At 47.0% G+C, this 25,453-nt stretch overlaps 1 protein-coding gene across 1 annotated transcript in view; it reads left to right on the forward strand.

Annotated features, from left to right (window-relative positions):
* Window positions 1–18,697, forward strand: part of MPP3 (MAGUK p55 scaffold protein 3) — a 32,936-nt gene extending 14,239 nt beyond the window's left edge. Inside the window, 9 exon segments of the mRNA XM_012444133.2 lie at window positions 346–410; window positions 1,750–1,770; window positions 2,368–2,409; window positions 4,046–4,210; window positions 4,316–4,396; window positions 7,505–7,598; window positions 7,799–7,907; window positions 9,623–9,745; window positions 18,255–18,697. Of these exon segments, the coding sequence (XP_012299556.2) occupies window positions 346–410; window positions 1,750–1,770; window positions 2,368–2,409; window positions 4,046–4,210; window positions 4,316–4,396; window positions 7,505–7,598; window positions 7,799–7,907; window positions 9,623–9,745; window positions 18,255–18,431 (877 nt within the window). The 3' untranslated portion in view covers window positions 18,432–18,697.
* Window positions 18,698–25,453: the final 6,756 nt, after the last annotated feature.

The following is a 25,453-nucleotide window of genomic DNA, read 5'->3' on the forward strand; positions in this document are numbered from 1 at the left end:
CTGGGTAGGGATAGACAAGGGGCTGCCCCTCCTCGGAAATTGGCCATAGGAGAGTAAAGACCAGCTGAGGACCGTACACCGGGCTGCATCCCTGTGTGGTGATCTTGAGCTGGGTGAGCTATTTCTGGAGCAAGAGACTCAGCTTCTTCCTCCTGGTGAACCAGTGAGGCCTGTGAAAGTGTCCTCTTCATTGGAACTTAGTGCAAAGCAGGAGGCCCTCTGAGTGTCCAGTGCGTGCCTACCTGTGGGATCCAGGCCTCGGTTTCCCGAGTTTTCCAGAAGGTTCTTTTCGACTGGTTCTCTGGCCCAGCTCATGGGCCCTCCCATCCCCTTGTGTCCCTGCAGACGACTGAGCTACCGGAGAGCCGCGGGTACCCTGCCGAGCCCTCAGAGCCTCAAGAAGCCCCCCTGTGAGTAGACTGTCGGGGATGGTGCTCCAGGAGGGCCTGGGGTTAGGATGTGGGGGGCTTCAGGCTGGGAAGAAGCAGGCACTGGGCTAGAGGGGGCATCAGGGGTCCTGTCTGAGCTTTCGGACTCCAGAGGAAGGAGGGGGTGGGGAGTGGGAGGTGGGACAGCTATTTCCTGGAGAGGAGCTTGCATATTTGGAGTCCATAAATGATGCTGGGGGGTGTATTAACACCTTTCTCAAAATGATGTGCAGACGTGTGTGTGTGTGTGCGCGCGCGTGCGTGTGTGTCCACAGCTTTCATTGGATTCCCAAGGACTCTCTGACCCTGAAAATGGGGAGAAGCACCGGTGTTGCACGGGAATGGAGAAGGCTGTGTGTGATCCTGTGCCTCTGTGGGAGGGCTGCCAGATTGCCAGATTGGGCAAATACAAATAAAGGATGCCCAATTGAAACTTGAATTTCAGATCGGTGACAGATTGGTTTCTAGTATAAGTATGTTTTTACTAGATTATAAGTATTTCCCGTGCAATATTTGGGACATACTTATACCAAGAAGTTACTTGTTTTTTTTTTTGAAATTCAAGTTTAAGTGGATGTCCTGCATCCAACAACTCTACACCGTGTAGCCCTTAACCCTTTAGAAAACACGTCCACCTACTTCTTGGAACCCTGGGAAGTAGGTAGAGTCAGGTGTCTTTTCCAAGCTGGGAATATGTAGGGTCACAAGGTTAAGTGAGCAGAGGTGGGGTCACATTTTCTGAAGGCCTGTGATTGGAGCCCCAGGGTAGGGCCCCGCATAGAGGAAGCTTTTCCAGGGCACAGTCTCTCTGGTACTAGAGGGCCAACTTGTCACTGAGTGAGCGGCCTGAGCAAGTGCCCAGTGACCAGCGCGCAGCCGGCCTGCAGCTCTGCTCCACCCTGCTCCATCCTCAGGCATCTGCATTTTCCAGGGCCCGTCTCTAACCCCAGAAAAGAGAGAGGGGGTCCTCTTCCCACTGCAGGATCCTAGAGTGAGCTGCTCCCTGGGCCCCTGACAATGGCTGCTTTGCCAGATTTGCTGTGAGGTTGGAAGGGCTGCTGAGGGCAGTGGCCTTGAGGTGCTTGGCCAGTGATGAGCTGCCTTTCTCTGGGCTGCTAATGAGACACACACAAGAAGACTAATTAGAGCAGGTCTTGGGGTTGAATAATGGACCACAGCTCAGATCACAGGTTCGTTGGAGGAAAGGGAGAGAGGCCAGATGGCGGGCTCCTCAGGCACCCGGGCCGTGGCTGCCCTCAGCCGCAGGGTCCCCGCTTCCCTCCACTAACGCTGTCCCATCTGTCTTTTGTGCAAACCGCAGATGATCAGCCTTGTGACAAAGGTAGGCCCAGTATCTGTCTGCTGTGCACAGGCACGGCCCCTTTTCCGTGGACCGTCTGGGGCCTGAGGGGCTCACATTCTTTCCCCATCTGGGCAGCTGTGCCCCTCACACTGTCTGCACATCTCTTCCTGCTCTGCCAGCCGGACTGGGCTGTTCCTTGAGGCAGACAGAGCCAGTGGAGACAGGGTTTAAGGCCTTGGGGCCCCTCCCTGCCTGCCTGACACGCAGGGCCCGGCCTTTCCAGGACTAGGCTGTGCTGTGATGGGGCTGGGTCGGAGACATGGGGTGGGGGGTGGGGCAGGCAGGAGTGAACCCTACCTCCTTATTCACACAGCCCACTCTGGGGACTGGGGAGGGGCCTGCTGGCTTAGAATCCCCCTCAGGGCCTGGAGAGGCTGTTAGGGGTCTAAGCATGGAGAACTGAGCCAAACAGACGACCTTGCTTTCTGTGGGTGGCCAGGACATGGGATTTCTCCTGAGCTCCCCCTGAGACACCATCCCAGGGGGCTCTTCCTGCCTGGCCCATCCAGGGGCTGGTTCCCCTGGGCCGGGTGTGTCTGGCGGGACTCACTGGCTTCCCTCCCTGTTTGCTTCCAGAGAACTGTGACTGTGAGGGCTACCTCAAAGGGCATTATGTGGGTAAGTGGCTTCCCCGGCACCCCCATGCACAACCTGCCCCACCTCAGGCTCCAGAGTCAGGGAGAGGTCAAAGCAGGGTGATCTGAGCCCCAGGAGTCCTTCCGGAGCAGCGGAGCCTGTGGGACCCCCATCTCTCCTCAATCTCTCAGCTGGAGCAGGAGCTGAGCCTGTCCAGGCATTGGGCCCCTACCCAGTTTTTACCCAGCCTTGGGGCACAATGCCTGGCAGGAAGGGCACACACACCCCAACATTAATACCAATTCTATTATCATCATCGTCATTGGAGTTTATTCAATATTAACGTCACCACCACACAGCGAGGGGTGTTTACGGCTCTGCAGAGCCCCTTTCACTTTTTATTTTGGTCAGGTTTTTCGAAGGTCTTAGAGATAGGCAAAACGTTTTTTTTGTTGTTGGTTTTTGGTTATTTTTTAGAGACAGGATCTTGCTCTGTCACTCACGCTGGAGTGCAGTAGTGACGTCGCAGCTTGCAGCAGCCTCAACCTCCCAGGCTCAAACAATCCTCCCACCTCAGCTTCCCGAATAGCTGGGACTACAGGCCCCTGACACCATGCCCAGCTGATTTAAAAAATTTTTTTATAGAGATGGGGGATCTCGCTACTTGCCTAAGCTGGTTTCAAGCTCCTGGCCTCAACTGATCCTCCCACCTAAAAAGTTTTTAAACTTTTTTAACAATTATTTTTTGAGACATGGTCTTGCTCTGTTACCCACACTGGAGTACAGTAGTGTGATCACAACTCACTGCAGCCTCAGCCTCCCAGGCTCAAGCGATCCTTCCATCTCAGCCTCCCCAGTAGCTGGGACTACAGGTGCATGCCACTACACCTGGCTAATTTTTGTATTTTTTGTAGAGATGGGGTTTCACCATGTTGCCCAGTTGGTCCCGAACTCCTGGGATCAAGTGATCTGCCTGCCTCGCTGGGATACGGGCATGAGCCACTGTACCCAGCCCTTTAACTTTTATTTTGAAGTAATTTCAAACTTACTGAAATGGTGTAAGAATTGTACAAAGAACTCCCAAGTACTACACGCCAGATTCACCAGCTGTGGCTGCTTTGCCATGTTTGCTCAATTTCCTTTCCCACATCTATACATTTTCTTTTCCTGAGTCATATGAGTTGTAGACATCATGTCCCTTTACCTCTAAATGTATTTCCTAAGGCCAAGGACTTTCTCAGGGCAATGATCAAATTCTGGAAATTTAAAATGCATCCAATTCTATTATATACTGTTATTAAAATGTTATCAGTTGTCCCCACCATGTCTTTTATAGCATTTGGTCCAGGATCCAATCTAGGACCACACATAGTATTTGTAGATTCATATTCTTATTTCACAGATAAGGAAATTGAGGCTCAGAGAGATGAAGAAGGGACTTGTCCAGGGTCAGTCACATGCCAAGTAAAACAGTGACCTTGAGCCCTAGTTTGTGGATGCAGGGGTCACCCATTCATCTTATTATTGTGTTTCCCGAACAACCCCGTCCAGTAGCAGGAGGAGGTTGGGAGAAGTCAGTGGGACTCAGTCCCATCTCCAGGTCTGGCCAGGTGGAAAAAGTCTCTACTGGGAGATCCTGGGACAAATGCCATGGTGTCCCTCTGCCCCTCCTCCCAAGCTGGTCTTCGGAGGAGCTTCCGGCTGGGCTGTAGGGAGAGACTGGGTGGCTCGCAGGAAGGGAAGATGTCCTCTGGAGCTGAGTCTCCGGAGCTGCTGACTTACGAGGAGGTGGCCAGGTACCAACACCAGCCCGGACAGCGGCCCCGCCTGGTGGTTCTGATCGGTAGGTGCCATCCCAGGTTTCCAGGGAGTGATCTGGTTTCCTCCCTGGAGCGGGTGGGGAGGGAGCTCGGCAGGGACCCTGGTCAGCCTTCCTCTTGTTTCCCAGGGTCTCTGGGAGCCCGACTGCACGAGCTGAAGCAAAAGGTAGTGGCCGAGAACCCACAGCACTTTGGCGTTGCTGTTCCACGTAAGAGGGCCCATGTGGGGGATTGTGTTTATCTGCACACACGCAAATATTTCCTGGGGACTTAACTCTCCAGCTTCATCCAAATCCTTACTTTGGGTTTAAAGGATCACCAGGCACTGCCTGCTATCGGCAAATGATGAGACAAAGGCATGATGGGAAGAAATCTACTTTCAGTGGTCCTCTGAGACCCTCTGAGGCAGAAGCTGGAGGACCACTTGCTTAGCTCCTGCCTGGGGTGGGAGGTGAGCCCACAGCACATTGTAGGCAAAGTGGCGCCTCAACCTGATACCAAGGGCCCCCCACAGTAGGGGGCATTCCTCCTCATCACAGTGAATTTTGGCTCCTTTGGCCCCTGCCCTCTGCTTGGATGAGAGGGCAGGTCAAAGAAGCCACAGAGCCCCGAGAGTGGTGTTTCTTGGCACTCCCTTATGGCCAGATTCCAGTTTGTCACAGTGGTTGGGTACATCCCTGGGTGATGCCTCCCCTGCCAGTTCCTGAGGCTTGCTGCTGTTAGGGGCACCCTGGGATGTCAAGCTCCAGGGGGCAGAGGGTCCTGGTTCTAAATATGATAAGGAAGATGAGGAGGAGGAGGATGAAGGTGCCAGGCACTACACCAAGAGCTTTTTTGTGCAGTCCCTGGGTCAGCCCTCCCAGTACCCCTGAAGAGAGATTGTTATCATCTTGTATGGCAGAGGAGGACAGTGAGGCTCAGAGAAGTTAAGTAACTTGCCCAGTTGGTAAGTGGTGGAGCCAAGATTCGAACTCAGGCATCCTGTCCCAGTCATGTTCTTTTTTTTTCTGAGATGGAGTCTCACTCTGTCGCCCAGGCTGGAGTGCAGTGGCATGATGTTGGCTCACTGCAACCTCTGCCTCCCGGATTCAAGCGATTCTCCAGCCTCAGCCTCCCAAGTAGCTAGGATTACAGGTGTGTGCCATCACGCCTGGCTAATTTTTTTTTTTTTTTTTTTTTTGGTATTTTTAGTAGATAAGGGGTTTTATCATGTTGATCAGGCTGGTCTAGAACTCCTGACCCTGTGACCCACCTGCCTCGGCCTCTCAAAGTGTTGGGATTACAGGCGTGAGCCACCGTGCCTGGCCCCGAGTCATGTTCTTAATGAGGGTGCACAGTGGCTTCTCACCTGCTGCCTGCTACTTCAGGCCCTTGGCTGCCTCTTTCCTTTCTGGGACTCACTCTCAGTCCCCTTGGCCTCAAAGGAATGCAGTGTGAATGCCTGGTGGGTACTGAGGGGGGCGCTGTGGCGGTGATGATGGGGCGTCCTCAGAGCGTTCTGGGGGAGGGCAACCACCAATCCTTGCTTTGGTCGCACTGCTCTCCCTCGGACCCTGAGCCTAGCACCTAGTCTGTGGGTTGTCAGAGCTGTCTTCCATAGCCCAATCTGAAGTGGAAGGGATGTGGGGGAGGTGGTGACGCTGGGGAGGCCTGTGATGGACCTGGAGGGCTTCAGGGAGCCACAGCCTTCCAGGTTTCAGCTGGACTGAAACAGGACATGCAGAGGTTGCTCACACACTGATTGTTCAGAACCCCCTGGATCCATCCCCTGGGGAAGGAGGTACCTGGATGGTCAGGCCCACCTGCTTCCAGGCACTCCACAGATAGGAGACTTTCCTCCTTGGTTTTAGAAACTGAGGGAGTCAGGGAAGCCTTCCCAGAGGCAGTGACTTTTGTGCTGGGTTTCGAAGACTAAATAGGAGTTTTCCAGGCAGAAAAGAAAGGACTGGTTCTCTGTACGGAGGAAACAACCTGTGCAAAGGGACGAAGCAGTGTTAGGGACTGGGGAAGTTAGTATGGATGACGTGGTGGAAAATGGAACTGAGTCCGAGAGTGGGCAGATCACGCAGGTCTTACATACTCAGCCAGGGTGTTTAGAATGTAATCCATAGACAAAGTTTTTAAGCAGGGGAATGATGTGTTTGGAAAGTGACCCTAGCAGCTCTACCAGAGGTTGGACTAAGACGCCACGAATAGTACACAGGGCATCCCCTGAGTGGTTCCCATGGACCAGAAGGCACAGTGCCCCAGGATCCCATTTTTTCTTTTGGAAAATACTGTGTGTGGCTTTGTGTGTGCTCTTGTTCTGTGGAAGACCTGATTTTTCCCAGAAGTGTGCATCTCAATTCTGTTATGGAAATCAATGAGAAAACACCATGTGTTTTAACATTTTTGTTTGAGAGCCAGCCTTGCTGAAACACATCCAGTTCATACAGGGACGGCCTGTCTTCCTATCTCCTTTTTCTTGAGATGAGAACTAATTGACTAAAGAATTAAAAGTATATACCAGGGTCAAATGTATGTGTGGCTACTTTGTTCTCAAAAAAAGAAAAAAAAATGAAGAATTAAAAGCTAGGACTAGGGGTCCCGTTAAGTGATTCTTTAAAAGCCACAGCATTGGCCAGGCGCTGTGGCTCACACCTGTAATCCCCAGCACTTTGGGATGCTGAGGCAGTTGGATCACCTGAGGTCGGGAGTTTGAGACCAGCCTGACCAACATGGAGAAACCCCGTCTCTCCTAAAAATACAAAGTTAGCAGCGCGTGGTGATGCATGCCTGTAATCCCAGCTACTTGGGAGCCTGAGGCAGAATCTCTTGTACCTGGGAGGTGGAGGCTGCAGTGAGCCGAGATCATGCCATTGCACTCCAGCTTGGGAAACAAGAGCAAAACTCTGTATCAAAAAAATAAATAAAATAAAAAATAATAAAAATAATAATAAACAAAAGAGCCACAGCATCACGGAGTCAGTGAGCAGAGTGGTTAAGGGTATAAGCTGGGCATTTGGCAGAGGGACTGATTCTGGCTGTGCTTCCTACTGGCTGTGGGTCACTGGGCACAGCGCTGAACCTTTCTGTGCCTCAGTTTTCTCAGCTGCAAAAAGAAAGGCCTCCTTTTGGCTACATCAAAGAGTTGCGTCAATCAGTGATACGCCCGGAAAGGCACAGTGCCTGATACAGGGACATGCGATGAGGTGGAAGTGCTTGGTTTCAACACACAGAGCAGCCCTGAACTCCTGAATGAGCGCCTAAGCCCGCTGCTGTCCCCATGTGCTGTGATGCGACATCTCTTTGCCCACCTTTCCTTCTTTCTTTCAAAGATACCACCAGGCCCCGAAAGAGCCACGAGAAGGAAGGAGTGGAATATCACTTTGTGTCTAAGCAAGCATTTGAGGCTGACTTACATCACAACAAGTACGTTGCTTGATGGGCTAGTCGGCCCTCCAGGTAGCTGCGTGTTTTCATATCTGCCCTGTATTCCACTGGAGCTCCTGGGTGGGCTTCCGGAAAGGATGGGGGAAGTGGGACAGAAGTCATGTTAGGAGGTCCCCTTTGCTTTGTAATTTAGGAGAGCTCAGGAACTAAAGGTCTTTTCCCCTTTGGTGGCATTTTAGGTTCCTGGAACATGGTGAATATAAGGAAAATCTCTATGGAACCAGCCTGGAGGCCATTCAGGCTGTTATGGACAAAAACAAAGTTTGTTTGGTGGATGTGGAGCCGGAAGTGAGTTCCTGGGCCTGCTGGCCATTTCTGGTTAACGGAATTTATATCTAGGGGATTGTACGTTTTACATAACAGTTAACCTCAGTCTAAGGAATTTTTAGTCTAGAACACTGGCTGTTAAATTTCTTTGGGTTTTCCTTTGAGACTCAAATAAAAGCCTTGTACCCCAAAACATGCCCCTCTATTCACAAATGCTGCATTCATTTTAGGGAGCTCATGGACACTTTGGTGGCTCACAGACCCAGGTTAGTAACCCAAAGATCATGCAATTGTTGGTGGCGCTGACTGGCCTTTGCAATGAGCCAGAGAATTAGAGGTCAATACTCAGGTTTGGCTGGGCGCGGTGGCTCGCGCCTATAATCCTACCACTGTGGGAGGCTGAGGCGGGCGGATCACGAGGTCAGGAGTTCCAGACTAGCCTGGCCAACATAGTGAAACCTCGTCTGTACTAAAAATACAAAAATTAGGCGGATGTGGTGGCACATGCCTGTAGTCCCAGCTACTTGGGAGGCTGAGGTAGGAGAATGGCTTGAACCCGGGAGGCGGAGGTTGCAGTGAGCTGAGACCATGCCATTGCACTCCAGCCTGGGTGACAGAGTGACTCTGTCTCAAAAAAATAAATAAATAAAAATACACACACACACACACCCCCCCAGGTAAAGCTCTCGGTGCCAGGCCTCTTCTCCAGCCAGGGCAGGTGGAGTCAGTGGCTTAGAGAACCACTCAGGGAGGCAGTCAGGAGAGCAGTTTAAAGGGGAAGAAGAGGGAGGGAGACATGACCCTGTGAAATGCTTCAAAAACATTTCCACTCCTGCACACCAGCATGCTGTGGGCTCAGCAGGGGCTTAACCATCTTTTTAACCTTGTCTTGTAGAAAAACTGCCAAGCTTTGAACTCGATCTGGGGACTTTTTTCCCCTCTATAGACACAGATCTCTGATTTTATGATATAAACTGTAGGCGTTATTTTAAAGAAGTTGGCTTGAAACGTATTCCAAAAAGCACGTTATGCCTATAAAGGAAAACGCTCACTCATTTGGACTTACAGGGAGCTAGTAGTCAAAATTCAAAGTCTGAGTTTGAAAAATTTCTTTGAAAAGTGATTTTATTGATCTTTTGGATGCAGATAATGCATATAGCAGTTTCATACTAGCGTTTCCAAATGGAGCCCGTACATTCTAGATAAAATGGATTAATCAAGAGTACAATTTCTAGTCTACAGTTTGTTGTTTTCAGGTGATCTCTTTGGTAATCTTATTTGCTTTGCAAACTTTTTCTTCTGTGAATACCAAGAGGAGGTGTGATAGCACAAATTTGGTAATAGTGTAGTCCAGATTGATGACATTTGACTAAATAGATAGACATTGACTCCTGCTTCCTCACCCATCAGGAATGGAAGGTGGAGAGGAGCCTAGAAGGTTAATTATAGCCAGAGGGGTCAGGGCTAAGAGACAGCAACTCTGAGCTGAGGCTTAGGACCCTGCTGTTGGCAGCGAGTTTGCCTTCAGGGCCCCGCTGAGTTCAATGTCAAGGTGAAGGACGAGTAAAGGAGCAGTTGGTCTGCCCAGCTGAAGTCCATTGTCATGGGACCCATGTAACCAGGACCTTTGCTGTCGAGGTTATGGGATTGAAGCACACGATTACTGAGCTTTCAGAAGTATGTTTCACAATAAAACACTGCAGAAGTATATAATATTCCTGAATTTTCTTTCTCAGGCACTGAAGCAACTGAGGACCTCAGAATTTAAACCCTATATTATATTTGTAAAGCCTGCAATTCAGGAAAAAAGAAAGACGCCACCTGTGTCCCCAGCTTGTGAGGCCACGGCAGCCCCACTCGTAAGTTTAAACTTGATTGTTTCTTTTCTGAAGGCCTAAGGGAGGCTGCTGTTGCAGGAACACTTCTAGCTGCGTAAGGGTGCTTGCAGCTGAAGAGGGACGCAGGACGTACCCTCTGCACATGATTGTCTTTCCATTTTGCCGATTGAAAGACTCAGAGAAGATGATCAGATGGCCAGAAGGCCCAAGGTGAACAGCTGGAAGTGTCTCCCAGACCAGGCAGGTGACTTTGCCTGGGTTCACACCCCTCCACTCCCTCACATAAGCACCCTCCCCCAAAATATGACACCTCAGCGACCTCATCTGAGTGTGACCAGACTACACTCATAAAGCTACATGCCTAAACCAAACCCAAGTTTTTGGTTTTGTTTTTTTATTTCTTTTTTTGAAATGGAGTCTCGCACTGTCACCCAGGCTGGAGTGCAATGGCGCGATCTCGGCTCACTGCAACCTCCACCTCCCAGGTTCATGCGATTCTCCTGCCTCAGCCTCCCGAGTAGCTGAAATTACAGGCACCCATCACCACACCTGGCTAAGTTTTTGTATTTTTAGTTGAGATGGGGTTTCACTATGTTAGTCAGACTGGTCTCAAACTCCTGACCTCGTGATCCACCCACCTTGGCCACCCAAAGTGCTGGGATTACAGGCGTGAGCCACCGTGCCCAGCCCAAACCCAAGTATTTTTAATTGAAACCCCAACTAACAAGGTCATTATCATTGCTTTCAAACCAGTTTGAATCATCAGTGAGTAAAGGGATTTCTAAAACTAGTGAATGAGATCATCTGATGTGTCCTAAATGAACTTCTGTTCCTCTGTCAGATTCTTTATTCAGCCCAGTCTATGTCAGGCTGGCGGGACCCTCACCCGAAACCTAAATATTTGACAGGGTTCTTCCAGGAGGTCTGGTCTTGGTGACTCATCTTTTTTGGTCCTTAACAGGATCAGTTAGCAGAATGAGCTGAAAGTTGTTATGGGTGGTGGGGGCAGTCAGAAACAACTCAGTCCCAGAGTGGACTTTGCCTGCTGTCCTGTACAGCTGGTTCATCAGAAGGAGGCCCGGGGGCCGGGCGCGGTGGCTCACGCCTATAATCCCAGCACTTTGGGAGGCCGAGGCAGGTGGATCACGAGGTTAAGAGATCGAGACCATCCTGGTCAACAAGGTGAAACCCCGTCTCTACTAAAAAATATAAAAATTAGCTGGGCATGATGGCGCACGCCTGTAGTCCCAGCTACTTGGGAGGCTGAGGCAGGAGAATTGCTTGAACCCAGGAGGCGGAGGTCGCGGTGAGCCGAGATCGCGCCATTGCACTCCAGCCTGGGTGACAAGAGCGAAACTCCGTCTCAAAAAAAAAAAGAAGGAGACCCTCTCAGATCCTTCCTCCTTGTCAGGAAGCTTCCTCCAAGTCAAGATTTTGTTGCAATCCTAGTTCATACTAATTCTGTTTTAACTGTCCACATTGATAAATTTTTTATTTTATATTTTATTTTTAAAGACAGGCTCTCACTATGTTGTCTAGGCTGGTCCTGAACTCCTGGTCTCAAGTGATCCTCCCACCTTGGCCTCCCAAAGTGCTGGGATTACAGGTGTGAGCCACTATGCCCAGCCTTTTATTTTTTTTAGGACAGGGTCTTGCCATGTCACCCAGGCTGGAGTGCAGTGGTGCAATCATAGCTCACTGCATCCTTGAACTCCTGGGCTCATGCAGTCCTCCTTCCTCAGCTTCCTAAGTAGCTGGGACTACAGGCATGTACCACCAATGTCCAACCAATTAAAAAAATTTTTTTTATAGAGACAGGCTGTCTCTGTGCTGCCCAGGCTGGTTTCAAACTCCTGCCCTCAAGTGATCCTCCTTAGCTTCCCAAAATGTTGGAATTACAGATGTGAGCCACCATGCCTGGTTTCAATAAGTTATTTAGAATGGCATACATACAAGGAACATTAGAAATTCTCTACTTGGCCAGGCATGGTGGCTCCTGCCTGTATCTCAGCACTTTGGGAGGCTGAGGCAGGCAGATTGCTTGAGCCCAGGAATTCAAGACCAGCCTGGGCAACTTGGTAAAACCCTGTCTCTACAAAAAAATTACAAAAATTAGCCAGGTGTGGTGGCACACACCTATAGTCCCAGCTACTCGGGACTATAGGTGTGTACCACCACACCTGGCTAATTTTTAGGATCACTTGAGCCTAATAGGTCAAGGCTGCAGTGAACCATGACCATGTCACTGCACTCCAGCCTGGGTGACAGAGTGAGACTCTGTCTCCAAAAAAAATAAAAAATAGAAAAAAGAAAAAAAGAATTTTTCTCCTTTAAGTGGGGAGGCTGGGCACGGTGGCTCATGCCTATAATCCCAGCACGTTGGGAGGCCAAGGCAGGCAGATCACCTGAGGTCAGGAGTTTGAGACCAGCCTGGCCAACCTGGTGAAACCTCATCTCTGCTAAAAATACAAAAATTAGCCAGGCGTGGTGGCATGCCTGTGATCCCAGCTACTTCAGAGGCTGAGACAGGAGGATTGCTTGAATCCAGGAGGCAGAGGCTGCAGTGAGCTGAAATTGCGCCACTGCAGTGTCTAGCCTGGATGACAGAGCAAGACTCCATCTCAAAAAAAAAAAAAAAAAAAAAAAAAAAAAGAAACTCAAAAATATCAACTTAGGTCTAGAATCATTTAGAAACATACAGTATTGGCTGGGTGCAGTGGCTCACGCCTGTATTCCCAGCACTTTGGGAGGCTGAGGCAGGTGGATCACCTGAGGTCAGGAGTTTGAGACCAGCTTGACTAACGTGATGAAACCCCATCTCTACTAAATACAAAAAATTAGCTCGGCGTGGTGGTACACACCTGTAATTCCAGCTACTCAGGAGGCTGAGGCTGGAGAATTGCTTGAACCTGGGAGGTGGAGGTTGCAGTGAGCCGAGATTGTGCCATTGCACTCCAGCCTGGGCAACAAGAGTGAAACTCCATCTCAAAAAAAACCAGAAAATCAGAAACAACCTAAATGTTCAGTAGCAGAACTCAGCTTATATACTACATTACATGACACTTACAGGATGTACTGAAATATTATAGCCAGTTAAAAGCCATGTGTTGGGGCTGGTGTGGTGGCTCACACCTGTAATCCCAGCACTTTGGGAGGCTGAGGTGGGCAGATCACCTGAGGTCAGAAATTCGAGACCAGCCTGGCCAACATGGTGAAACCCCATCTCTACTAAAAATACAAAAATTAGCTGGGTGTGGTGGTGGACACCTGTAATCCCAGGTACTTGGGAGGCTGGGGCAGGAAAATCACTTGAACCTGGAAGGCAGAGGTTGCAGTGAGCTGAGTTTGTGCCACTGCACTCCAGCCTGGGCAACAGAATGAGACTCCATCTCAAAAAAAAAAAAAAAAAAAAAAAGAAAAGAAAAATAAATAAATAAATAAAGGCATGTGTTGGAGGAATATTTGATGACATAGCCAAATACAAGAAAATGAAAATCAGAAAATAAAAAATCAGGATTCTAATTTTGTGTCACACACAAAGAAAGTACACTAAAATGCTAAAGGCAATTCTCCCTGAATAGTGGGCTCATGACTAATTTTCGTTTTCTGTGTTTTACTGTATGCTTTTTGGAAGGGAGTTAACAGCTTTATTGAGATAAAATTTACATATCGTATAATTCACCCATTTAAAGCATACAATTCAATGATGTATTCACAGAGTTTTTGCAACTACCACAGTCAATTTAAGAGCATTTTCTTTTTCTTTTTTTTTTTTTTAAGATGGGGTTTCACCATGATGGCCAGGCTGGTCTTGAACTCCTGACCTCAGGTGATCCACCCACCTCGGCCTCCCAAAGTGCTAGGATTACAGGCGTGAGCCACCGTGTCCGGCTGAGCATTTTCATCATCTCAAAAAGAAACCTTGAGCCCATTAGAATTTCCTATTATCTGTTTGCCTCGTGCCCCTCCCTAGCCACAGGCAACTGCTAATCTACTATCACTGTAAATTTGTCTATTCTAAACATTTCATAGAAATGGATTCATACAATATAAGACCTTTTATATCTGGCTTTTTTCACTTAGTGTTTTTAAGGTTCATGTATCGATACTTCGTTCTTTTTTCTTTTTTTTACAGCTGAATAATATTCCATTGTACAGAGTATCACATTTTGTTTATCCATTTATCAATTAATGGACATTTAGATCGTTTCTACCTTTTCAGCTATTATGAATCATGGTATGAATATTCATATACAAGTTTTTGTGTGAACATATGTTTTCATTTCTCTTGTGTGTATACCTTGGTATAGAATTGCTGGGTCATAGGGTAGCTCTGTGTTTAACATCTGGAGGAACTTCCGTGGCAGCTGTACCATTTTACATTCTCAGCAGCAGTGTTCAAGTTCCCATTTCTCTACATCCTCACCAGCACTTGTCTTTTTTTTTTTTTTTTTTTTGAGACAGAATCTCCTTTTGTTGCTCAGGCTGGTGTGCAGTGCTGTGATCTCAGCTCACTGCAACCTCCGCCTCCCGAGTTCAAGCGATTCTTCTGCCTCAGCCTCCTGAGTAGCTGGGATTACAGGCGTGTGCCACTACACCAGGCTAATTTTTGTATTTTTAGTAGAAACGGGGTTTCACTATGTTGGCCAGGCTGATCTCGAACTCCTGACCTCGTGATCTGCCCGCCTTGGCCCCGCAAAGTGCTGGGATTACAGGCGTGAGCCACCGTGCCCGGTCATTGGCTGTCTTTTTAATTATAGCATTACTAGTATATGTGAAGTGGTATCTCATTGTGATTTTAATTTGTAGTTCTCTAATGATCAGTAATATTGAGAATCTTTTCATGTTTTTATTGGCCATTTTTATATCTTTCTTAGAGAAATGTCTATTCAAATACTTTGTCCATTTTTAAATGGAATTATTTATCTTTTTTATTACTGAATTATAAGAATTCTTTATATATTTTGGATATAAGTCCCTTATCAGATGCATGATTTGCAAATACTTTTTCCCATTCTGTGAGTTGTCTTTTCATTTTCTTTCTTTTTTATTTTTTTCTTTGAGACAGAGTTTCGTTCTTATTCCCCAGGCTGGAGTGCAATGGTGTGGTCTTGGCTCACTGCAACCTCCGCCTCGCGGGTTCAGGTGATTCTCCTGCCTCAGCCTCTAAGTAGCTGGGATTACAGGCATGCACCATCACGTCTGGCTAATTTTTTTTTTTTTTTTGGTATTTTTACTAGAGATAGGGTTTCACCATGCTGGCCAGGCTGGTCTCAAACTCCTGACCTTGGGTGATCCACCTGCCTCAGCCTCCCAAAGTACTGGGATTACAGGCGTGAGTCACCACACCTTGCCCTTACTTTTCTTGAAAGTGTCCTTTGAGGCATAACATTTTAAAATTTGATAAAGTCCAATATATCTATTTTTTCTTTAGTCGCTTATTATTTTTGGTATCATATCTAAGAAATCATTGTTAAATTCAAGATCATAAAGATTTACTTCTTTGTTTTCTTTTAAGATATTTATAGTTGTAACAGTTACATTCGGGTCTATCATCTATTTTGCGTTATTTTCTGTGGATTGTGTGAAGTAGGGGTCCAACTTCATTCTTTAAATGTGAATAGCCAGCTAACCCGGCACCATTGGCTGAAAAGAATATTCTTTTCTCACTTAATTATCTTGACACCCTTGTTTAGAATCAACTGGAAAGAAAAGCAAGGGTTTCTTTCCGGAGTCTCGGTTCCATTCCACTGGTCTACATGTCTGTTCTTAGCCCAGCACCACACTGTCTTACTTTGATTACTAGCTTTGTAGTAAGTTTTGAAGTCAGGTTTTTCAAGCTTGTTTTGGCTATTCTGGGTCCTTTGCATTTCCATATGAATTTTAGGATCAGTCTGTTTATTTGTTTTACTATATTTGTTTTGTTTTACAAATATTTCATGATTGAAAGAATTTAATAAGCAGGGGAGAAAGGGCTCATTTTTCAAAGAGTAAATAAGTTATTGGGAGAATAAGAGGCAGCTTCCTAGGACTCAAGGAAAGTTCTGGCAAATCATCAGGTCCACAGGAAGTGCCAGCTTTCTAGGAGGCAGAACCCTCTCCCTGGCTCATGGTGGTTATTTCAAGAGAAGCAGCTGCATTCTATTCCCAGTGTCCTTCAGCCTGGCAAGTTTTGTCGTCTATCCCATCTCCTTTGTTGCCCACCAGAGTGCTGCAATCCAAGCAGGTGGGGTGATGATGAAATGCAGCTGGCCCATACATGCTGCACCACCCTGCAGCTGTGAATAGGCAGCAAGGTCACAGGGAGGCTGTTCAACACAGAGTCCCTGGTTCTACTCCCAGAGATTCCAACCTAGGGGGTTTGGAGTGGGGCCCAGGCACTCCATTTTTAACACACAGCCTTTCATGTGGTTTTGATGTATGTTGGCAGACCCCAGATGACATCTGGAGAAATTCCTCACAAAGGCTCGAGTTTTGTGTGACATTAAATATCTGTCCATTGTTTGGCACCTGAGTTCCTGGTAGTGGTCCCAAAACATCCTTTGGGTACATCCTCTGTCCATCTCCTTGCTGACCACAAGTTAACAGGGCTTCTGGCTTCTGAGCCAGCAAGCTAATCCAACCTGGGGGTAATGGACGGCACGGGGGGATCTTTCCTATGTGAGCTTCAGGACCATGACTGTTGCTGAAGACACAGGTGGGCGAGTTCCATCTTTACAGGCCAGGAAAGGGGTTCAGGGGTTTTATGACTGCAAAGCAAATGTCACAAATTTTACCCCATTAGAGATTTACTTAAGTTCTTTCCAGATGCAGATGTTTATTAGGAAGATTGTGGTTCTTAGTGGCAAAAATTTTCCTTTTATAATTTCTCAAATAGCCAAATGCTTCCAGGATAATCCATGTGGGTACCTGGAGGAGGGGAGACTGGAAGCAGCAGACAGGTCTATAGGATGGGTATATGTCAGGGAGTGGGGAAGGTGGGGTTGAAGGCCAGGGGGCAGTTATGGGACAGTGCGAAGCACTTCTGAGTATGAAAATAACCCTGCAAGAATATTCTATATAGAATTGGGAAGTGTCTCCCAATTTAATCCAGTTTTTTCTCTCCCAGAGGAGAGAAGGAGAGGAAGTTATCTCAGCCTTGTCTTACATTTCCACTATCTTCGAAGTCACGATCTTGAGGACTCAAATCCTGAAATTTCAGATGCTTTTACTAAAGTAGGAATTGGGTTTTGACTGGTGACAGAGAGGAGAGGGGGATATTTTGGAATGCAGATCTCTTTGGGAAAGAATGGAATTCACCCTTTCCCTGTGGCAGCATGGAAACACGGAGCCCCTAGAAGCAGAGGGGAGAAAGCAGCACAGGACTAGAAAGGGAAGCGGGTGAATGCCAGTGACAAATCTCATTCTATAATTTTATTTAGAATGGACCTGCCACTTTCCTGTTTTCCAAAACCAGGCTAATTGTCAGACAACTACTCACCTGAAATAATACGTATTAAAGGTTCTTTTGAATGAAGAAGCAAACAGTGCCCACATTGGGTGATGGAGTTGCTGCTTATACCTTAATGTTAGGTGTCAGAAAAGCAATCTCATTAAAGGGATCAGCTGCCATAAGGAAATGGGGAATTTGATTAGAATTGTCCAGGGCTTTCTTAAATAACTCCACTTTGCTATGGTAGTGTTTGGCTCTGGTGTGAGGAAATGAAAAATTGAGTTCTACACTATGAATTTAGGAGTCTTCAGGAGGGCATTAGAATGATTTCTTTTTCCCCCAGTTGATTGCAGAAATGCTTGCTCTGTTTTTATATAGTTAATATTTGTAGTTCTTTCTTATAATTATTTAATCTGTATACTAATTGCCGTGCAGCACAATACTACTACTTCTGAGGCAGGAAGTGTGATATTGACATATATACACAGATATAGAATCAGCATCCCCAGTGCACTTCCTACCATGGCTTTCAGCTCATAGGTCCTCAGGAGGTATTCTGTGAGTGATGGCTGAACAGCGATTGTGTCTACTGCCCGTTAACTTTCTTTGAAGTTTGACACAATGTTGTCCCTATGCTCTGTTCTTGGGTACGTGGTTGGTTATCAGCGGGACCTAGTCATCCACTCATCACTTAAAGGTTGGGGCCAGGCGTGGTGGCTCACTCCTGTAATCTTAGCACTTTGGGAGGTCGAGGCAGGTGGATCACGAGGTCAGGAGTTCAAGACCAGCTTGGCCAAGATGGTGAAACCCCTTCTCTACTAAAAATACAAAAATTAGTTGGGCGTGGTGGCAGGTGCCTGTAATCCCAGCTACTTGGGAGGCTGAGGTGGGAGAATTGCTTGAACCTGGGTGGCAGAGGTTGCAGTGAGCCAAGATCATGCCACTGCACTCAAGCCTGGGCGATAGAGACTCTGTCTCAAAAAAAAAAAAGAAAGAAAGAAAAGAAAACTTAAAGGTTGGAACATTGCTCAAGACAAAGGCTATAGATTTGTTATAGGAGAACAACCCAGTTGCTCCATACCACCCCTTTCCTTGCAGGATGAGCAGCAGCAAGAGATGGCCGCTTCTGCCGCCTTCATAGACCAGCATTACGGGCACCTGGTGGACGCCGTGCTGGTGAAGGAGGATCTCCAGGGTGCCTACAGCCAGCTCATAGTGGTCTTAGAGAAGCTGAGCAAGGACACTCACTGGGTACCTGTTAGTTGGGTCAGGTAACTTTATCCTGGAACATCCAAGCTGGACGGGACCTTGAAGATCATCTAGTCCAGCCTCCTTCATTCTACCATCAAGGAATCTCGAGTGCAGAGAGGGGCAGGATTCTCCACAAATTCCATCACTGAGAAGAGCATAAGTGGGAAGTCTTGTTTGTTGTTGGTTTTTGTCTGTTTTTCACTGCACCTCTTTGGATCATGATTTGAAAGGGGCGTATCAGAAAACAACACATTTCACTCATTAAAGTATCACAGGCAAGCTGACCCTGATTCTTTGTACCAAAGTTAAGTAGCCACTGTCTTTTGCAGGCGGTAGTGGTTCATTTATACAGCACTGATTTGCAGAACGTTTAAGCTTTTTAAACATAGTGACACTTAGTAGTTTTTTCGGAAGCTAATTTATCTAAGGGGATTTTCCATGTGACTGAAGTTCCCCTGTCTTCAAGCACTAAAATGTTGATCTTAACCTTTTTTGAAGTGCTTGCCTGATAGTAGAAAACTGGTTTTCTGCCTATATACTGAGTATACGAGAATTTTCTCTGGAAGGCTGAGGCACACTTCACCATCAACATGAATTACTGTACTGTTCTATACTGTGGTGGTGCCTTCAGGGACTCGAGGAATATAAGGTTACCTTTCCCCTTTCTTGTTTTTCTTTTTGTTTTTGAGACAGAGTCTTGCTCTGTCACGCAGGCTGGAGTGCAGTGGCACGATCTTGGCTCACTGCAACCTCCGCCTCCTGGATTCAAGTGATTCTCCTGCTTCAGCCTCCTGAGTAGCTGGGATTATAGGCACATGCCACCACACCCAGCTAATTTTTTTTGTATTTTTAGTAGAGACAGAGTTTCACCATGTTGGTCAGGCTGGTCTTGAACTCCTGACCTCGTGATCTGCACACTTCAGCCTCCCAAAGTGCTGGGATTACAGGCGTGAGCCACTGTACCCGGCCTGCCTGTCCCCTTTCTAAATACCCTCAGATTCCTAACATCGAGCCCTTGCTTTGTTGGATTTGTTTTATTCCATCCATTGTCCTTTTTGTTACTGACAGGCGTGGTCCTAGCCTGTCTCTGCCATGAGGTGATAGGGGTTCCTGTTGAGCTAGATCTTGGGAAACCAGATGACTCTCCCTGTCAAAGCTATGGCTACACCACCATAAACCATTTCTGGCCTAATGGGTTGTCTCTGAGCAAAAATGATTGTCGCCCAGGATTCTTGATATATCTTAGCGGCTCAGAGAATGTTATTTACTATTAATAGCTGACAACAGTCTTTATTCTGTGCTGGATGCTATGCTAAGGCCTTTACATACATTACCCTGATAAATACACCAAGCCAGTGAGGTAGGATTCTTATCCCATTGTACAAATGAGAAAAACATAAAGCTTAGACAGTTTGAATAATGTACCCAAGCTTGCACAGATTAAAAAAAATTGCAGGCCAGGCGCTGTGGTGCATGCCTGTAATCCTAGCACTTTGGGAGGCCGAGGTGGGCAGATCACTAGAGCTCAGGAGTTCGAGACCAGTCTAGACAACGTGTCGAAACCCCATTTCTACAAAACATACAAAAACTAGCCAGGCGTGGTGGTGTGCGCCTGTAGTCCCAGCTACTCGGGAGGCTGAGGTGGGAGGATCCAGGTGGTCGAGGCTGCAGTGAGCCATGATTGTGCCACTGCACTCCAGCCTGAGTGACAGAGTGAGACCCTGCCTCAAAAAATAAAATGCAGAACTATGGTATTTAAGCCTATATCTCCCAAATACCAGAGATGATCATTAACCACCATACTATACTATACTACCTCATTCTTTTGTGGTCCCATAATTGAGGCTACCCATTAATATAATTCACTTATAAGTGATGAATGTGTTCACAGCTAGAGTGTCTAATATGAAGTGTGGCCATAACTTCTAAGACTGAAAAGAGGCTACATACGCATGTGTACATTTTCAAATTCTTTTATTCATGAGAGGAAAAGGCGGCCAGGTTGAAGGTGAAGCACCAGGGAGGTTTGCCACCCATTTAGAAATTTCCATTTTACTTTCCTACACAAGGATGCCTTTGCAACTCTCTAGCTCATGAACCTGGTAGGTTCACCTAGCAGGATCACATTCTTCAGAACTTTCTAGCAAAAAGATGGAGAGTACTGGATTCTTATCAAGTGAAATTGGTCTTGAGCTGATCCACACAGAGAGCCAGGCCAGGGAGGGCAGCTGCCCCTGAAGTGAGACTAGCACATGCAAAGTTGTTATGCAGGATAACACCTGTAATCCCAGCACTTTGGGAGGCCTAGGCAGGTGGATCACCTTTGAGACCAGCCTGGCCAACATGGTGAAACCCCGACTCTACTAAAAATAAAAAATTAGCTGGGCGTGGTGGCAGACGCCTATAATCCCAGCTGCTTGGGAGGCTGAGGCAGGAGAATCACTTAAACCTGGGAGGCAGAGGTTGTAGTGAACCGAGATCACACCACTGCATTCCAGCCTGGGCGACAAGTGAGACTGTTTCAAAAAAAAAGGTTGTTATGCAGGAGAGCTGGGGTCTGAAGTCTGCTCATAGGCAAAAACAAAAACCCACACACATTAAAAATTACTCTTGAAGACCCTCTGTGGAGGCACCATGGTGGAGATCCCAGTCAACTCTCCGAGTTCCCTCTAGGTGGTTTTCCCTCCAGTGTGGGAACACAGTGGTTGGGCACCCGATGACATTCTTTCTGCATTTTATGCCACTCCACAGACATTTTCTGCTGCTTACATAATATTTTTACACAATTGTCAGATGAAATGATGGTATTGTCGTTATATGTATTATGAAGCAGAGTATTTATTAAAAAGTGATCCTTCACCAAGTGTGGTGACACGCCTGTAATCCCAGTACTTTGGGAGACTGAGACAGGAGGATCACTTGGGCTCAGGAGTTAAAGACCAGCCTAGGCAACATAGTGAGACATTGTCTCTATTAAACATAAAATTAGGGCTGGGAGCATTGGCTCACGCCTGTAATCCCAGCACTTTGGGAGGCCAAGGCAGGTGGATCATTTGAGGCCAGAAGTTCAAGACCAGTCTGGCCAATATGGCAAAACCTTGTCTTTACTAAAAATACAAAAATTAGCCAGGCATGGTGGTACACGCCTATATTCCCAGCTACTCGGGAGGCTGAGGCATGAGAATCACTTGAACCTGGGAGGCAGAGGTTGCAGTGAGCCAAGATTGTGCCACTGCACTCCAGCCTGGGCAACAGAGCAAGACTCTCAAATATATTAATTAATTAAATTAAAACAGACCGGGCGCAGTGGCTCACCCTGTAATCCCAGCACTTTGGGAGACCAAGGTGGGTGGATCACGAGGTCAAGAGATCAAGACCATCCTGGCCAACATGGTGAAAGCTCATCTCTACTAAAAATACAAAAATTAGCCGGGCATGGTGGTGCACACCTGTAGTCCCAGCTACTCGGGAGGCTGAGGCAGGAGAATCGCTTGAACCTGGGAGGCGGAGGTTGCAGTGAACCAAGATTGCACCACTGCACTTCAGCCTGGCGACAGAGTGAGACTCTGTCTCAAAAAATAACGATAAAATTTTAAAATTAGCTGGGCATGGTGGCATGCCCCTGTGGTCCCACCTACTCGGGAAGCTGAAGTGGGAGAATTGCTTGAGCCGAGGAAGATGGAGGCTGCAGTGAACGCTGATTGCACCACTGCACTCCAGCCTGAGCAACAGATTGAGACCCTGTCTCAAAAAAACAAAAAAAAGCGATCCTTGCTTTATTTCCTGTTAAGGCAGCACCCCCACCCCCAAGACAAGCTGTGTCTACAGCTGTTTGTCAGCTACCAGATTTATGGGAGTAGGAAGGGAGGGCCCCAGAGACAGAGGTTATTTGGAAGGCATTTTTGCAGTTCATGCAGAAAACTATTGTTAAAAAATGCACCTGTGTTCAAATATTTATTGGTGGAATGTGTGTAAATGCAATTCCAAACCCCATTTCAACTAGCAGTCCATATGTTCTGAGCCCCTGGGCAAAATTTTGGAAAAAGTCCATCACTCTGGGCCCAACACTAATAAATCTCCTTATTACAACCCCCTCAAGATGGACCTTTTTAAATCCTTGGGTCTTCAAACATAGATAAGTTGGCTGCCTGTATCTACAACCAGAGAGGATGTGCTCTCTGGAGGAATTTTCTAGGTCAGACGTGTTAAATAGATGGCATATGTGCAGCCAACGTCCATTCCTGCACCTGTGGAAGACATTACTAATTGATCACAGCACTCTCATATTGTGATCACAGCACTCTTCTATTGAATTTAGATTCAATTAGTAATGTCTTTGGTTCTTTCAGGACAGTGTTTGGTATCAGCTGGGCAGGATTAGGTAGTGAGTTATTCCTGTTTGCCATTTTCAATCTACTGATTTGTAACCTTCCTGGCTATCCACTTCACTCCCCTAGGAAGATGGGTTTAAGAAAGTTAGAACCATCTGTCATTTACAGGCAGTGCCCAGATATATTAGCCAATTGTATATTCAAATACATACATGCTTTAAAACATGTGGCCAATGAAATTGTGTATCCACTTATCCAGCATCACATCATTTATGCTACCGACCGCAGGACTATGCATCCAATGATAACACTTGATTTCTTTAATAACTGCAGAGTTGAGCGTATGCACAAAGCCCATTTTTAATCAGATAGTTAAGAACCAGTAGCATTTCTCTATTTGGTGGAGTTAATACTGATCAGTTTCTTTCTTTCTTTCTTTCTTTGAGATGGAGTCTCACTCTGTCACCCAGGCTGGGGTGCAATGGCACGATCTTGGCTCACTACAGCCTCCGCCTCCTGGGTTCAAGTGATTCTCCTGCCTCAGCTTCCCGAGTAGCCCGCCACCATGCCCGGCTAATTTTTGTATTTTTAGTAGAGACAGCGTTTCACCATGTTGGTCAGGCTGGTCTTGAACTCCTGACTTCAAGCAATCCACCTGACTTGGCCTCCCAAAGTGCTGGGATTACAGGTGTGAGCCATTGCGCCTGGCCACTGATCAGTTTCTTACTCCATTTTTCCTGCCTTTTGAATACAGTCACCAACTACCGCTTCCTTTAAAAGTCAAGGGCTTATGGTTTCAGAACAAGATGGTATAGAATCACTTGTTCCTCCTCTTCTCCTCTAAATACAACAAAATACCTTGGAAAGTAGTCAACAGACTATGATAAAGGACTCTGAAAGCTGGAAAGAAGATGATGAGCTGACTAGGGACGTCAGGACTTGAGGAAAAGCAATGCGGTGAGTTCTCTGGGTTTTCTTTATCTCTGTATACCCCAGACTGAACACTGGAGGGAGTTTTGCAACCCACAACTGCCAATTTTTTGTCCTAGACAAAACAAACAAACAAACAAAACAAAACAAAAAAGCTTGCTTTCTCTGCCAAAGGGTGGGAAAGAGGAAGCCCAATGGAGACCTAGGTGAAGATCCCCAGCCCTAGCTCCATACTGGGTCACTAGCAGGTTTCTCAATTCATTAGTAGCAGCAGTGGGATCCTGTGTGTCTCTACCCTCCACCCAGTGGCACAAGGAGACCTAGGTTCAGCAGAAGGTGGCCCAGTGACACCTTGCACCCCAGGGAAGCACCTTCTGATTCAGTAGAAGACATCAGCAGGGATTGGATGGGAGTCCCAGCAGCTCCCCAAGAGCAAAGCAGACCAGAATAGCACTGTGAGGGCTCTGAAAACAACTTTCAGTGGAATTAAAAACAACAAAAGGCAAGAACCTATACACTGCACCTTAACAGGACTACTGCTTGCTAAAATACAAGATTTAAATAGGATAGCAGGGCATGGTGGTGCATGCCTGTAATCCCAGCTACTCGGGAGGCTGAGGCTGGAAAATCGCTTGAACCCAGGTGGCAGAGGTTGTGGTGAGCTGAGATCACACCACTGCACTCCAGCCTGGGCAACAAGAGCAAAACTCTATCTCAAAAATAAATAAATAGGAAAAAATAATATCGTAACTCAAATGTTTGGGATGCAATAGAAAATCAGTATACCTAAAACCAGAAGAACCACAGTCTACGCTTGATCTTAGCCAAAAGGCCAGGAAGCAATAGAGAACCACAGTCGAAATCAGAAAAGACAATCAGCTGGTAGCAATACTAATGTGATTCAGATGTTGGAATTTATCTGTCAAAGATTTTAAAGCAGTTGTAATAAAAATACTATAACAATTAATTGTAACTTCTTTTGAAACAGATTTTAAAAATGGAAAACCTTAGCAATGAAATAGAAGATATGATAAAGAACTAAATGGAAATTATGGGAATGAAAAATACAATAAGCAAAAGAAAAAACTCAAACTCAATAGTAGAGTGAAGAAAATAAAAGGTAAAATCAGTGTACTTGAGGACAGATCAATATAATTAACTTACTGATTTTTTTGAAAGAGCTTCAGAGACCTGTGAGACAGTAACAAAATATCTGTCACAGGCTCCTAGGATGTTGCTTTTCCAGCTGCCCAGCTGTAGCTGCAGACTTGGCATCCTTGTGCTCTCAGGGGCCCAGGGAACCCCCTCCCTCCACAGGCTTGGAAGTGCCTACTCTCACAGCCTGGCCTCTCCCCACTTCCAGCGCCTGCTCTGATTTTGCAGCAAAGTTGTGGCTCAGCCTGGGTGTTGTGACCTGGCCAGGTGTGAGCACACTTGGGGCAGCGCTGACATGCCAGACCCAACCACCTCTGCTCCCTCCAAACTTTGGGCACTGATGAGTATGGGAGGAAGGCCAAGGGGGGACTGAGGGTGTCTCAGCATGGGCCTGCAGGCATCCCTTGGCACAAACAGCCTGGATGCCATGAATGACAGGAAGATGGCAGCAGGAGGCAGACAGGCTCCTGGACAGAAAGGGGTAGGTCCTTGGTAAAGCCACACCTTCAAGCCAGGCATAGCCTGAAGCATGGGGACTGGGCTGTAGTTCCAGGTGGAGTCCTCATCACAGAGTGAGAACTTATGGTGCTTTTTCCAGGCTCACCCATGGCCACCCATGGACCAATCAGC

The sequence above is a fragment of the Aotus nancymaae genome, unplaced genomic scaffold (assembly GCF_030222135.1).
Source record: "Aotus nancymaae isolate 86718 unplaced genomic scaffold, 86718_ANA_hifiasm-v0.15.2.pri h1tg000089l, whole genome shotgun sequence".
NCBI lineage: Eukaryota > Metazoa > Chordata > Mammalia > Primates > Aotidae > Aotus > Aotus nancymaae.